Source organism: Cuculus canorus, chromosome 19 (assembly GCF_017976375.1).
Source record: "Cuculus canorus isolate bCucCan1 chromosome 19, bCucCan1.pri, whole genome shotgun sequence".
NCBI classification, from domain to species: Eukaryota; Metazoa; Chordata; class Aves; order Cuculiformes; family Cuculidae; genus Cuculus; species Cuculus canorus.
Window position 1 is genome coordinate 6,673,895 of NC_071419.1, and position 15,231 is coordinate 6,689,125.

Consider the following 15,231-nt stretch of genomic DNA (forward strand, 5'->3'; position numbering starts at 1 on the left):
CAAAAGGATAATTCAGTCAAGGTGAAGAGCTCTGGCAGTTAAGTACAGTCTTGCAGACTGACTCCACTTTTCCTGATAGACTTGTGGCTTCCAGAATGGAGACTGTGAGTCGTCAGTAATCCTGAAAATAGCATAAGCCAGGTGATGTTACTGTCATGGAGGCTCTGCCTTACCTGTAGCTGTTCCCTCAGTGCTGCTTGCTCTTTAGAAAATTTCTGTTCAAACTCCTTCTTTTCCTGTGTAAACAAATGACGCCTATTCAGCACACAGAAATGTAAATAGTTCACCTTTGTTGGTTTATGCCATACTAAAAAAGCACTTATTCATTGCTAGTACTTCAAGCATCTCAATGATAGCGGTATTTTTAAAGACCTACTTCAGTCTTCCATTATTTGAACTACTTGATTATCTACCCATCTTAGACTGTGACAGCACAGCACAATCCCTGCTAGTGTAAACGTGGCAGTGGTTGGAATGTAAGCTACTGGCCAAGACTTACACTGTAATCTCCTGCCTCCACTGCACTCCTGCAGTACTTGAGCATTTAAATATTAGCTTTTACCAAAATAAGAACACTACCTGCCAGGCCTAACTCCTGAAGTCAAAATGTTCAACCTTACATTCATTTTCATTTGTAAGGTAACAGAAGACAAGATCACATATGCCTGTGCCATGGTCCACTACACTTTCTGCTCCTCAGAGAAAGAGATACCTATTGCTGTGTCTATCAAAAAATAGGACGCACTTTACCTTCTCCAGCTGATTCACTGCTTCTTGGTTCTGCTGTTTCTACAGAAGAAAATTGATGTGCCAATATTAAGAGAAAATACTCTCATACTGCTGAAACACATCTGCACTTTAATGAAGTAGGACAGACACCCAATAAACGCAAACAGTATTTTCATTATCCTTTCTGTAGGAGAGTAGGAAGTTTGTATTAGCTATTAAAAATAAAGAGATTTGGGGCTCCCTTCACTAATATACTTCATATGCCAGATGTGGTTTTCATTGCTCAGCACACAACCACAGTTCTGCCCAAATACCACTGCTGAAACCCCAAACGTTTGTACCTGAGCATCCACCAGCCCCAGTCTAACTTGCATCCCCATCTATGAAATTAATCCTAGTAACCCCAGTGCATGAGGATAATCACCAAAAATGCTTTAAAAAACCACACACACAAAAAGACCCCAAAAACCTAAACAAAACCCAGTCTTTTCCTTTAACTGAGACCTTATCCCGCTTAACAAGTGGCCTTTAAGTCATGTAGAGCTGCGTTTATGCTGGCAGGCTTCTGCAAAAGGTGGTATGAAAGCGAGATGAAGCCAAACAAAGAAAGGGGATGATTCTGTCCTAGCCAACTTCAGTCTAACAGGTGAAGTGTCCCTTCCAACTCGAAGTGATCTGTGTCTCCAAGTATTTGGAGATGTGTTGACTGCCCACTGTGCATCTTTAGCTATGGGGTGGAGGAGACAGAAGTGGCAGCTGCCTATCCAGGCAGCCACACAACTGTGCTGTGTGTTTGCCATTTGCTGCTGTCGTCTCCCTGGCAGTTTTCTCCCAGATGCCTCAGAAGTAACTATAGAATTAGCACTTTTTCCCTTTCCCCAAGGACGGATGTTTGCCAAGCTGTTTCTTTACTACTGCTCCTTCAGTGCATTTTGAAACGTGACTACAGATGGAAGGGTGACGAGGGACAGGGTTCGATTCTAGCAATGCCAGTGCAAACATAACTAGGGAAAGCAAAGGCAAGGCCACAAATGCAGCAAAGGCAAACAGAAAAGTAGGCAAAGGAGAATCCTGGGTGGGTAGAGCACTATACCAGGTACCTCTGCAGCCCAGCTAAAAGACAAAAAGAAACATAACAGAACAAAAATAAACCAAAACCATAAATAAAACCACAAGAGGGGTCACGGTGTACACTGGGAAATGCTGAACTTTGGGAAAAGTGTAGTTTGAGAGAGGAACAAAATGAGGGGAAGTATTTCACACAAGAAAGGCTCTTTTCAGACTGAAATAAGCCCACGTAGCTGCAGCTCTCGCAGTGTTAAAGCTGAAGGCTGAAAAGCAGCAGCAGGAATCCATGCAAGCCACAGGACAAAGCAGTTCATTCACCGTGCCAAGAGAAGCTGAGGATATGATCAGAAACCAGCCTCAGGCTCTCTCTTAGACCTATTGCTCCCACTCTGCTGATATATTTAGAACAGCATGACCACCTGCAGAAACAGGTTTTCACTCTGCTGCCAGCACCAGGTTTCTGTGTATCAGGGATTCAGACCAGGACCAGAAATAACTGGTTTATCAGGATGCTTATCATCCAGGGAAAGCACGATGAGATCAACAGAGCATACTTAAATGGGAAGAACAGAACTTTTTCTTGTTCCTTGGATGAGCCAATACATTTACAAGTGGCCTTATACTTTGATCCTCTTAACAGTTTTTCCATACAGCCCATTTTGTTCCTTACAAAGCAGCCTTCCTTGTGGCACTATGAGAGAACCCATAACCTTGCAGACACCCAGAGAGCATGGAGGAGCAGCAAAGACAACGTCAAACTGGTTGGTTGGATTGTTTCTTACCAATTCCTCTATCTTTGTAACGAGCTGTTTGTTAGTTAGATTGCTGGAATCCAGGGCTACTGCCAGCTCCTGGTAACGTGTCTGATGGGCACATGCAGACAGGAGAAAAAGGAAGGAGCAGAAGAGGAGGAGGGGAGGGAAAAAAGCAATAATTAAAAAGGACAGAAAAATAAATCATTATACAGTTTGATATAATGAGAATCTCCAAACAAAACAAAATCTATGGTTTCAACAAAAGCAGCTGGGATGTCAACATATTTCATCTGTTTCTGCCAAGGCCTCATTTTGACATAAAAGTGTATCAGAAATAAGAACTACGGTTGTACGGAAGCCAGATTATCCCCAGTCCCCAAACTGGCAACACCTCTAATACCTGCCTGCTACTGTTGACCACAACTACCTGGTTACAGCACAGGATGACAGCTGACAGCGATGTGTGTGAACTGTGCATTCAATTAGATCTCATTGACACTGCTGTAAGCACAGAGTCCTAATAAGCAATCAACAGCAGCAAATATGAAAGCAGAAAAAAATGATAAGACTGAAAACAACTTACTTCCATTTCCTTAATATTCGTTGGAGAAACTGCACTTTCCCCATTCACATACGATGTGGACTAGAAATAAATCAGTCAAGTAAGTCAGTTTTATTCCCCAAGGCAATGAGCCACTATTAAGTAAGAACCAAGTATCATAGCCATACTACTTCTAGCACCTTTCACTTTAAATTACCACACACAGGCACGGAAAACACACTTTTCTGGCTAAGGACAGATGCAGACTCCCTGTGACAAGCTGATGTGAATTATGCAAATTGACTTCAGACTCCTTTCCACTAAATCAAGAATACATCTTGCCATGAATACACACTGTTCATTCACCCCACTCTGCTTTTCTTCCTACTGCTGAAATTTTACATTCCTAAAACATGATTTTTTGCTTCTCAATGCTTAAATATCATAACATTTAGTAGAATGATTGGAGACATCTCTGAGATTGAAGTGTGTTTTCTTGAACTGACTGCTTAAAGCTCCACATCAAACATCAAGAGAATGAATAGGACAAAAGGATCAAAAAGATGCTGTACCTGAGAAACCAGGCCATTGAGTTGTTCGGACAACTGGCGGAGACTTTCTGTTGACGAAAAAGACCTGGGAACAAAGAAAGACCTTGCAATGAAGATTTCTGCCAGAGAACTGACCAAATCAGAACAGCACTGGGGAGGAATAAAACCTTAATTTGTTAGGGTGCTGTTGCAAAGCTGTTTGATAAACACAGGCACTCACCTGTTCTCATCCAAAGTATTTTTACGATCCTCAGCTTCATGAATCTGTGGGTTGAAATACAAAAACTTACAAGCTTGTAAAAGAATACAGGAGTCACATTTGTGAATGTGTCACTAAGACTTGATTACATCTGGGCTTGGGTTCCACAGCACCTGTAATTACTGCTTCCCAAAGAAAGATGGACTTAAAAACACCAACTCAGTCCTGGCTTACACATAATTTCTGAGTGGTGCAAGCCCAGATAACTTGTAATGCAGAAATTTAAATGTTACAGGCTTCATGTTTGCTGTTACTATTTATTATAATAAATGTATGTATAATCAACACTTTGCTTTACTGGAAAAAAACTTCAACTGAGTCTTTAACTAGTGAAAGGAAACACAGATTGATCTGACTGAAGACCTTCTGCCTTACTAAGGGTACTTTCTGCTACTGAAATAAGAGAGAAGTGGAAGGAAAACAGCTTTGGAACATGTGGGGCATTTGCATGGTAGCACTGTTCTCACAGACACACGATGACTAGATGGAGAGTGGAGAATGCAGTATTTCTAACAGGAAAATCTGAACCAGCCATGACCTATTTAAGAAGATCATCCTTCTCAAAAAAACCTGTGGTATCACTAACCAATACTCAATGCAATAGTGATGATAATCACAAACCTGTGTCAGCTGCATGCTTGCAGGAGCAGGCAGAACAGAACCACAGCCAGGTAGGCTGTTGCTGTTAGATAGCACAGGGACATCGGTAGCAAGCTGTTCAGCGTTACGAGTGGCAACATCACTGTCAAAGTACGCCTGTCACAAAACACATCACAGAAATTACAGCTTTCATGCAAAATGAACAAAAACACACATGAACACATCACCTTGTGATCTGCCTGTGAAAACCAGACAGATATTAACAATCTATCGTTTAGAAACGTGGAAGAGAACCCGTCTTCTCCCCAGAGCAAACAGGTAACAGCATCAACCCACAAACAAACACTATCCCAGACCCAGCCTTCACAGAGCCGGTCTGAACGACCAGTGTCCCATAATCAGACTTGCTGCTTTAACATGGGGCAGTAATGTCATGCAGCTCTATGGTCACGCACTGGATTTACTGCAAAGGAGTCACCAAAAAGTGAGAGAGGGCAAAGCCAGATGGTCATCACTCTGCTTTGAAAAGCGCTACCTTCAGGTTGTATCTGGGGAAAACATGGGCTACTGTATGCAAATTAAGATGGAAAAGAACAGGTAAGGGACTACTTGGAAAGTGGGTTAGTCAAACTCAAATGCTCTGTCTGTGGTGAAATTTGTGACATGCCACTAGCCACAAGTTTAGAAACAGGACATTTACGACCAGGCCAAACTCAGCGTGGCCAGGAGCAGGTGTCTGTGGCCCTCCTGGAGCTATGAATCCCGTGACTAGGAGAATCTAAATAGAAAAGAGAAGGGCGAAAAAACTATTTCTGGACAGCAATGCGAGTTCTCATCCAGACTTCGTGGGAGGACAAGCAGCATCTGAGGATACCTCCACCAACCCACAGTGACCTGGACAACTGCATCTGTCTTGTACAGCACGAGAGAGCCATAAAGGACCAGAGTAGCGTTCTGGTGTTTTATGGCAGTTTGTTTTTATTTCATCATCCAGCTCCAGTCAGTCATCATTTAACAACACTACGAAGCAAATGAGATCATCTATCAACTTTCAACCCTAATGATACATTGCAGCTCTGCTATTCCATCTGAAAGAGCTCCCTCTTACTTCAGTAACTTCCTTCGTGGCACTTCGCAGGGAACAAGACATCTCTCTCTTGGCATTCCCTGTTTACCTGCTCAGCACTTCACTCATGAATCAAGCAGCAAGAATATAGTGACAGTGAAGACAGATTTAATGAAAGCAATAAGGTGCAAGACTGCAGAGGGAAACAAACAGCATTTTCTCATTCTCTTTTTAGCAGGACAGATACCCGTGTGCTCAAAGAACAATATATGTCAGGTGCTTATAGGAAAGTCAGGAATTCCCTTACTTCCTCCATGAACAGGTCACTTGACCTTTACTGGTTCACTCAATACAGAACATCGGCTGGACAGGAGGGATTTTATCCCTAAGGCATCTCAGAAATGTTTCCTTACTTTTTCTGATCACAACATTCTTTTTGCTTAATGCTTCAAAATACAAAAACCAGTAGTGTGCCTTAACCATGAGAGCTGCTCTCTTCCTCCCCCAACATAAGCAGTTTTGGAAAATAAATTTAAAAAAAAAATAAAAAAAAAAAACAAGAAACTACTTGAACAGTGGAATTCATTGGAAACAGAAAGAGTTCGCTGCATAGCACTGCTCTGGAAATTATGCACTGTGAGGTTCTAATAATGTTGAATAAAAAGGTAGCAATTCTGCTCAGCTTAGCATATAGTAGGATCCATTTGCTTTCACACAAAGACTCCTATTTTGTTGTGTTTTCTGTGTTCCACAGCCAAGAAAGCTGAAGTGGGTGGGATGGGAGGGGTCTGCCCTGCACTGAGACACCAATGGCAGCAGCGGCTCAGATGCCAACGATCGGCTTTTCTGCCCTATCAGTGTCAAAGGAGTTTCTGAACAGCATATTCCTGACTCAGGATTTATACAAGACAGCAACTGAGAAATCTTTCTTTCATTACATATTAAAGATTAGTTTTCAAATTATTCCTAAAACCCCACACAATGATCCACAAATTCCATAACAGCCAGTCGGATCAAAAATTTATCTCTCCATGCTAAAGAAGCAGATAAAAAAAACCTTGGAAAACAAGAATGAAGAGAAGTAATAAATTCCGTATTTTCAGAACAGGACTAAAACCACAGACACAGGCAGGTCTTCACAGCAAGATCAATGGTATCTCCGCAACAGCAATGGACCACCCATCTTCATCTCGTCCTCCGATGTGAAACACGTCTCTTTCTAACTACATTGAGCCTACGAGTATTAAATGAGAACAGTCCCCACAGTAAGAGTGAAACTTCAATCCAAGCATGCTTTCTGATGCCAGACAGGCACCACAGTACCCACAAAGCACGCAGTAGGTCCTCATGTCACTCAAGTCCTACGGATACACAACCTACACATGTAAGGTCCAAGTGGAGGAACTTCCTGCTGTTCACTCTGTGTGGGACAGAACTGCTGCTGCACTAGCACAGCAAAAAGGGAGAAACGGGATACAAAGGCAATTCAGAGTGAACTCCATTCCATCTCGCAGGACTCACTGCATCTACCTGGTAGCCCTGGTGATTACTATAGTCATTTACTGCTGGAGACACATGGATATACAGTGAATACAATAATGAGTTACTTCATGACAGCTAGCATGAAACGCCAGTATGGAGATAAGCTACAGAAAGGCTGCAAGTGAAAAGGAAAAGCAGAGCTTTGGTAAAACAAAATTGGAAATAAATTCTGGGTTACAAAAATTTGACCTCCCTGAGTTTCTAGCACACTTTGAGCCTTATTTAAGCAAACTGACTGCCTGAAAATATTTTTTTTGAAAGGCTGTTTATGTTTGCTCCTGAACACATTCTTATTACTTATTGGTGCACTTCCTGCCGTTTCCACTTCAGAAGGTTGGGAATGTGAGGACACTAAAACCTGTAAATGCTTGACTCGAATTATCTGACTTCCCGTCTAAATGTATTTACACCCCTGACGCTTGCCAGACTGGACATCACCTCCACAAGTGTCATCGCCTGTCACAGAATGGGCTGGCTGGAATAACCTGACAGCGTACCCGGAGCAGCTGCTTCCCTGGAGATGTACAGAGCCTGCCTTTCAGAAGTGAGGCTCTAGGAAATCAAGCAATGGCATGCAGAGCACAGGAAATGCAAACTGAGAAAACACCACCTCTTCCTAGAGCAGTTTTCCTCAGCAGTTCAGTTAATGTTTATTGCCTCACCCCAAATTCCTGATTTTCCTCAAATTTTGGCTGTCCCAAGGAAGAGTTTTTGACAAGGTTCACTTTTTCATCTTAAGTTTGACACAAACCAGAAGGAAACAAGCACTTACGAGCAATGGAAATGCATGTTAACAAAAACAGCTTCATGTTAATAAAAAAGGCAGCAAAACTCAAGCAAGTGACAGTGGGTATGTCAGGACAAGGGTTCATCCAAGAAACCAAGGTCCGTGGGAGCAGAACCCGAAGCATGCAGAGGGAAAGCGAGTCGCTGCAAGGGACACAAGGACTGCCTCACCTTCCTCTTGTCCAATGAGGGTATGGCTACCCCATTGGAGCGGTTAAGGTCTGACACCAGCACCTTCAGAATGTTCTGAATCTAAAGGAGGTGAAAGAAAAGGTGAAAGAGAAACGGCTCAGAAAAGGACAGAGAGAAAACGTGAATCAAAGGCAGCCAAAGAGACCAGCGTCTTCCAGCTCATTAGGAGCACACACTTCCAAACAACAGCTCCAGGCACAACCAGCGCTGTGCGACAGCGTTGTATGGTTGGATGCTGCTTCAGCACACACCCTGACTCGTGCACCTTCTAGCAAAGGTGGGTGCTAACTGCTGTAGCACGCTTCATACACAGCCACCTATGCTATTCATGTACCACATTGGCATAACCCCTTCCCAGCTCCAGCCATGGTGTTCAGGAAACCAAAGAATAAGGAGGTGGCAAATGATCTCTGGAAGAAAGAATGAGGCACTCACATTCTCTGGAGGCTGCTGGTCATCGTTGGTGGGAGTCTCAGGCCTACTGCCTTCCTTAGTTTTGCGTTTCTTCTTGGCTCCTGCAGCTGCTCCAGGGTTATTCTTCTGCTGATATTCCTTCAGCTGTGAAAAAACAAATAATCCTAAATCCCATCAGGCCTTCTGTCAGTATAATGCCAAAAAAACCCCTTCCGATCCAGTGATCAAGGATAAGGACAAGAGAAACAATACTCTTCAATGAGTTTGTCCTTCTGGTGAGGGGAAGCAAAACTTAAGTCCAGAGAGGCCTAAAGTAACAAACATGAATGGTTCATGACAAGAGACTTGGATTTCTCAGTGTTCAATTTTTGTATACAGCTGATGAAGCTCTCTGGAAACAATCTGATACTCCACACTGCAACTAAAAGGAGACTGAAATAAATATTTTCGGATAATTTTTTAGGGTTAGAAGTAAGAGCAATAAGGAGAAATGAACAAAGGACAATTAATCCTGAATGCAAAGTGAAAAAGCAGCACAAGAGAGCATGATCTCCACTCTAAAAGGTTTCAAGAAGGAAAACGACAATCCTTCCGGACGAGACAACACAGTAATGCAGATCCTGCAGTCCCTGGGAGCTGAGGGGAGAAGCAATCCATGACTGATAACGTTAAATCCTATCTGTTTTGCACAGGACAAGCTGATCTGATGAGCTGTAACACGAATCCTTCAAGGTACCCCGGTATTTTTGTGTTTGGTACCAAACAGCTCGGCCCAAAACCAAAGGAATCGCCCTGCTGAGCCGGGGAAAGGGGGGAAGGGAGGGAGGAAGGAAAGCAGTGGAGGAAGAGGGGGAGGAAGGAAGGAGAGAAGGAAGGAGAGAAGGAGGGAAGGGGGGGAGGAATCAGAAGAGGGATCCCGGGATCCCATGATTGAGAGGATTTCAAAATGGAAGCCCGAGCTGCTCCAGGACACTTTCCCATCGCCGTGACTTTGACACCGAGCCGCATCCCGCGGGGGCGGGCGGGCCGAGCCGCCCCGAGCATGCAATTAAGATGAAAAAAAAAAAAAGAAAAGAACACCAAAAAAAAAAAAAAAAGGAAAAATAATAATTAAAACACACACACACACACACACACACACACACACAAAAAGGGGGGGCGTGGAGGGGGCAGCAACCAAACCGCGCCCGGCAGCCAGGCCCGGGTTCCTCCGCTTCCCCGGCGATCTGGGGCCGGTACCGGGGATGGCGGGGCTCCTGTGGTCGGTACCGGGCATCCGGGGCCGGTACCGGGGATCCCGGTGTCGGTACCGAGGATCCCGGGGCCCGTACCGAGGATCCCGTGTGTTCCGTGCCCGGTACCGCGCACCCCCCGTTGGGTGCCGGGCACCCCTCCCGCAGCTGCTGGAAGACAAAGACCCCCGTGCCGCCCCCCGGCCCCTCACCTTCTTCTTGGCCGCCGCCAGCCGGCTCTGCCTGCTCCCGTCCGCCATGGCCGCCCCGCGCCCCGGCCACGTCAGCGCCGCCGCGCACAGCGCCCCGCCCGGCGCCCGCAGGGCCCGCACCAACCGGGCCCGCTGCCGGCCTGCACACGGCGGGGCAGAGCCTCTGTGGGACACCCTGAGCTGCCAGCGCTGCCCCGCTCCTGGCTGATCCCCAGTGCTCCCAGTTTCTGGTGTGGGACACCTGACCCCACTCCTGTCTGATCCCCAGAGCTCCCACTTCCTCATGTGGGGCACCCAGAGCTCCCAGTTCTTCATGTGGGACACTCAGTGCTCCCGATCCTCATGTGGGACACTCTTCCCCGCTCTTGTCTTATCCCCAGAGCTCCCAGTTCCTCGTGTGGGACATCCAGAGCTCCCAAATTCTCCTGTGGGACATTCTTCCCTGCTCTTGTCTTATCCCCAGAGCTCCCAGTTCCTCATGTGGGACACCCAGAGCTCCTAGTTCCTCATGTGGGACACCCAATGCTCCCAGATCCTCCTGTGGGACACTCTTCCTCGCTCTTGTCTGATCCCCAGAGCTCCCAATTCTTCATGTGGGACACCCAGTGCTCCCAGATCCTCCTGTGGGACGCTCTTCCCTGTTCTTGTCTTATCCCCAGAGCTCCCAGCAAATCGTGTGGGACATTCAGAGCTCCCAGTTCCTCGTGTGGGACACTCTTCCCTGCTCTTGTCTTATCCCCAGAGCTCCCAGCTCCTCATGTGGGACACCCAGAGCTCCTAGTTCCTTATGTGGGACACCCAGTGCTCCCAGATCCTCCTATGGGACACTCTTCCCCACTCTTGTCTGATCCCCAGAGCTCCCAGTTTCTTGTGTGGGACAACCAGAGCTCCCAGTTCCTCGTGTGAGACATTTGGCCCCATGCCTGCCCGATCCCCAGAGCTCCCAGTTCTTCATGTGGGACACCCAATGCTCCCACCTCCCCTTGTCTGACACTCTGTGCTGCTCCACACTCCTGTATTGACTCAATTGCCCAGAGCAAACACCAGCTGGAAAACAGCCCGGGGAGCCAGGCAGGCTTCCCTTGTCCTTTGTAGGGCACGTCCTACAAATCTGCATAGCTTTCTATTTTGTGTGTGTCACTTTGATGTCCAAACCCTTTGAAGTCGCGGTTAGTGCAGGCAGTTGGGATTTGTGATCCCATTCCTGAGTCCTTTGACCTTCCAAGTGTGGCCACAGCAGAGCCTGGCTCAGGTGGCCAGCCCAGGGAATCAGATACGGCTGCTGCCAGCGCATGCCCTGCCCAGGGACAGGTTTCCCTTTGCCAGCCGGATCAGGAGAACTGCAGGGTGGCTCTTTCCATGCTGATCCAAGAGGCTGCATTGGCTTTGTGTGGCCTGGCTTAGGCAGCAGAGCTATGGCCTTCGACTGGTATGGACACATGCCCAGGACCATGTGAGCCCATCAGCGTTCCCGCCAGCCAGGCGAGGGGAGCTCAGGGGACAACTGTGCAAGGGACCCCACAGCCCCTGAGCTCTCCCTGAGCCCCCCGTGGGTGTTCCCATGCATTGTGTGGAAGGCACTGAGCATCGTCGCCTCGGCTGCAGTGATTGGGATAATCGCGTCCTGCCACACCCCGATGCCACCTGCAGCTTCCACACGGGACGTTTGACCCCTAGCACTGTCGGGCCCTACCAGAGAGAGGACTACAACTCCCAGCGTGTCTTGCGCCGTCTACACGGCACTCCTGGCGATGGGAAGACTACAAGTCCCGGCGTGCCTTGCGCCGCTGCAGTCACTACCGCTCCCGGCAGTAAGGAGGGAGACTACAACTCTCGCCGTACCCCGCGGAGGAGAGAGAGCACTTCCGCTCCCGGCGTGCCTCGCGGCCTGCGCCGGTGCGGCGGGAGGCGTCAGCCCTGGCCGAGCGGGCCCCGCCGATCGCGGGCCGCAGCCCTGCCTGCCGCCCGCCCGCCACGCCTAGGAGGTAGGAGCCGGTTCCCCGGTGCCCCCTCCCCTTCTTCGCGGGCCGCGCCCCCGCCGGCCAGGCTCTGACGCGGCGCCCTCTGCTTTGACAGGGCCTCCGGTAGCTGCCAGCCGGGCGGCGCGGCCCGCTTCAAGTGCCCGGTGAGTCCCGGCGGGCCCTGCTCGGGAGGGTTTGGCACGGGGGTGAGGCTGCTCGGTACCTGCTTCGGCCGGGAGCTGCTCTGGAAAAACGCAGGAGAGCGGGGTTTTTTTATTCTCACTGTAGCTGTAAACCTGCAAAATGCTGCAGGATGGGGTGTGGAGCCGGCTGACGTTAAGTAAACTGGTAAATATTTCACCTGTGCTTGCCCTGTCTCTGCCCACGGCAGGGGAGTTGGAACTGGATGATCTTCAAGGTCCCTTCCAACCCATACCATTCCATGATTCTGTGATATTCTTGACCTTTTTTCTCTGTTTTTACCCAGTAACACACAGAGCATTTTCTGATCTCCAGCACTGCAGCAGCTTATCCAGGGGTGTGCCTGGCTTAAATGTCTTCTGTGCTCTAAAGGTCCCATCTCCGAGGTCCTGCCAGCTGGATGGAGCCCATGAAGAAGCCTTGCGGTGTGAAATTGAAGACCTGAAACAGAAAGACCATGCTCTAGACCAGGAGATATCACAATTATTGTCCGAGTATGTCCCTAGCAAGCTTCTTGTTCACTGTGATGTCTGTTTTAGTTTATAAAAAAATAAGTGATCCAGGAATTAGAGCTGAAAGCTGAACTCCGATGATGCCATTTTTATTGTGGTGCTGTGTGATGTTGATTACAGTGTTGGTTTGAGTTGTAGGACCCCTTAAAGACAAGAGGCAGTTCTTGGTAAAGCAAAACAAGCTTTACCAGGAGCTTGGATAAGATTTTAACTTTACCACAGATGTTGCTGAGGTAATTACGTGTAAATTGGGAATGAATAATCTTAACCATTATGATAACTTCAACACATTATGCTACCAGAATAGTTTATTCATGTGAGAATTAAAACTGAGATCATGATTTGCATGACCTGCCAAATTGAGTCCCAGATAAAACTGTTTCCTTTTTTTTCCATCTTGATCAAGCGTCCACTTGTTCTGTCTGAGGTTAAGCCCTTGCGGTCAAGAAGCAGATGTGTTTTCCAGGCAAGCAAATGGCCCATAGAACACTTTGGCAACTGTAGTATTGTGGTTTCTTACGACATGCTGTGGCAGCTGCTTATTGGTGGTTGCTTTGAGATAAAATTGCTGCTTAACTTTAAAAGAGAGGGAATCTCTGTGGGTTATCTGTTGCGAAGGAGTGATATTTTCGAAGATAACGTGTAGTGCAGAGAATGGAAATGGTATGACAACAAATGCTGTTCCAAAAGCTTTTCTGTTTTATCCTCAAGGATGAGCAGACTTTCTTGTTTTTCCCTAGCCACAGATTAGAGATGCGTAGAAACTGAATTCACCACAGCCTCTTCCTGCTTCTACTTGATTCTGAGGATTGGGGGGGATTGAGTTTTCTTGGTGTGTTTCAAAAAAACTCAAAACAAGGATCTTGTAATTTCTAGCTTTCATGTTAATGACTTCATAGAATGGTTTGGGTTGGAAGGGACCTCAAAGCCTGTCCTGTTCCAGCCCCCTTGCTGTGGGCAGGGACACCTCCCACTGGATCAGGCTGCTCAAAGCCCCATCCAACCTGGCCTTGAACACTTGCAGGGATGGGGCATCCATAACTTCTCTGGGCAACCTGTGCCAGTATCTTCCCACCCACAGAGGGAAACATTTCTTAATATGTAATCTACATCTCCCTTCTTTCAGCTTTGAACCATAAAAAGCCCTGCTGCCTTCAGGCTTTGCTTTGGGTGTGCCCAGCTCGGGTATCTCCAATATCTTTGCCTGGTGGGAAGTGGCAGCGCTTGCTGTGCAGCAACAATCCCTCTGCGTCCTTCTTGACCTCTCTGTTTTTATTGTTCCAGAGGCTACAGCCTGGAGGAACTGGAGAAGCATATCTCTCTGCTCCACGAATACAACGACATTAAAGATGCTGGACAGATGCTGCTGGGCAAGCTGGGTAAGGAAGGGGGAGGCTGCTGGAGAGCTTGCTAGTCCATGTTCTCATACAGGCAGGGAGGGAAGCGATGGTGCTGTGAAGGCAGAGCTTGTCTTAAAGATTCCTCGGTTCTATGCTTATATTACCCAATCACTCGTGCAAGCACGAAGTCTTCTGTCATTATTTTTTGGGGATGTTTTTAGAACTGAACGTGTGAAATAATTGTCAGTTCTACAATTCTAAAACTGGTATTTTACTCTCTCTGATGCATTACCAGTCTTTTTGGTAAGTCTTATTAATTTTTGTCAGTTTTGCTCTTCCTATTGTTAAAAAAGACCAAGCGTTGGTACAAGCAGGGAGCACAGCTGCAAAAGCTTAGACTGGTTCCTTGGCTGTGGGAGGTTGCATGGGATAGCTAGAGGCAGCTGACAGGAAAACACACCTTTTCTGACTGATCCAATCTCTGTTTAAAGAAAGCAATGGTATTTCTTTCTTTTCTAGCTGTTATCCGAGGGGTTACTACAAAGCAGCTCTACCCTGAATACGATCTGGAGCTTAGCGACTAGCATGGAGCCTGGAGATGGCCACGTCCTGCAAAAATGACTGTTATGGGACTGTTTTGGTGTCCTGTTGGTTTAGAGCTGACATAAGGTGGCCTCGGACATGCGTGTATAGAATTGCAACAGAGTATGGGTTAACACCCTGATTTCTAAGCAGCTTTGGAATGTGAAAAGTGTTGAATCCATCGTTTCCTGCTTGTGAGAAAGGGATGTAGGACTTTGGATAATCTCATCTACTACCTGATCAACAGTATATTTATTTCTTTCTGGGGAAGGTTGTAATTCAGGTGGATGTTAAGACTCTTCTCATGGAGCCTTTGCTTCTCTACAACATCCAGGGGCCATTTGGATACGGGATGGATAGAGGAAGTGAGGGCACACAGGTGTGCAATGTAAAAGCTGCTGTGAAAGAAAAAGAAACAGAAGTAGGGAAAGAGGAAGGCTGAAGTTGTGGTGGTTCGAGGGCTTGGGGTTTTTTATGATCAAACCCAGATGAATCTAGGTGTTCTGCAGTTTTGTATTGAGCTGCTCTGGTATCTGGAGGTTTTGTATCATTTCTGTAGTAAATGGCAAAATGTGAAGTTGTGTTCAACTGTCTGTTCTGAATAAAGCAGCTATTGCATTTCTCAGTAATTCACTTCAAGAGCCTGGGAACAAACTCTTAAGCCATATTGTGAGACAACTATAACATC

At 46.8% G+C, this 15,231-nt stretch overlaps 2 protein-coding genes across 7 annotated transcripts in view; one reads left to right on the plus strand and one right to left on the minus strand.

Moving 5' to 3' along the window:
- The window catches only part of GOLGA2 (golgin A2), a 23,912-nt gene extending 13,809 nt beyond the window's left edge, over positions 1–10,103 (minus strand). For 3 of the 6 annotated variants that reach the window (XR_008453048.1, XM_054084606.1, XM_054084605.1), the window contains exons 1-10: positions 9,948–10,103; positions 8,525–8,647; positions 8,069–8,149; positions 4,525–4,659; positions 3,865–3,908; positions 3,666–3,729; positions 3,136–3,195; positions 2,580–2,660; positions 751–789; positions 174–236 (exon numbers count right to left, since the gene is read on the minus strand). Coding sequence is in view for 5 of the 6 variants with exons in the window: in XM_054084606.1 (XP_053940581.1) it covers positions 174–236; positions 751–789; positions 2,580–2,660; positions 3,136–3,195; positions 3,666–3,729; positions 3,865–3,908; positions 4,525–4,659; positions 8,069–8,149; positions 8,525–8,647; positions 9,948–9,995 (738 nt within the window). In the remaining variant the exon portion in view is untranslated. The remainder of the gene's footprint in view (positions 1–173; positions 237–750; positions 790–2,579; positions 2,661–3,135; positions 3,196–3,665; positions 3,730–3,864; positions 3,909–4,524; positions 4,660–8,068; positions 8,150–8,524; positions 8,648–9,947) is intronic. The other 3 variants (XM_054084609.1, XM_054084610.1, XM_054084607.1) reach the window with 3 other exon arrangements.
- SWI5 (SWI5 homologous recombination repair protein) lies at positions 9,994–15,149 on the plus strand. Its single transcript, XM_054084564.1, has 7 exons — positions 9,994–10,112; positions 11,598–11,713; positions 11,764–11,932; positions 12,024–12,072; positions 12,482–12,603; positions 13,906–14,000; positions 14,481–15,149. Exons 1-7 carry the CDS (start codon positions 9,994–9,996, stop codon positions 14,543–14,545), a joined length of 735 nt encoding a protein of 244 aa, XP_053940539.1. The 3' UTR covers positions 14,546–15,149.
- The last annotated feature ends 82 nt before the right edge of the window (positions 15,150–15,231 follow it).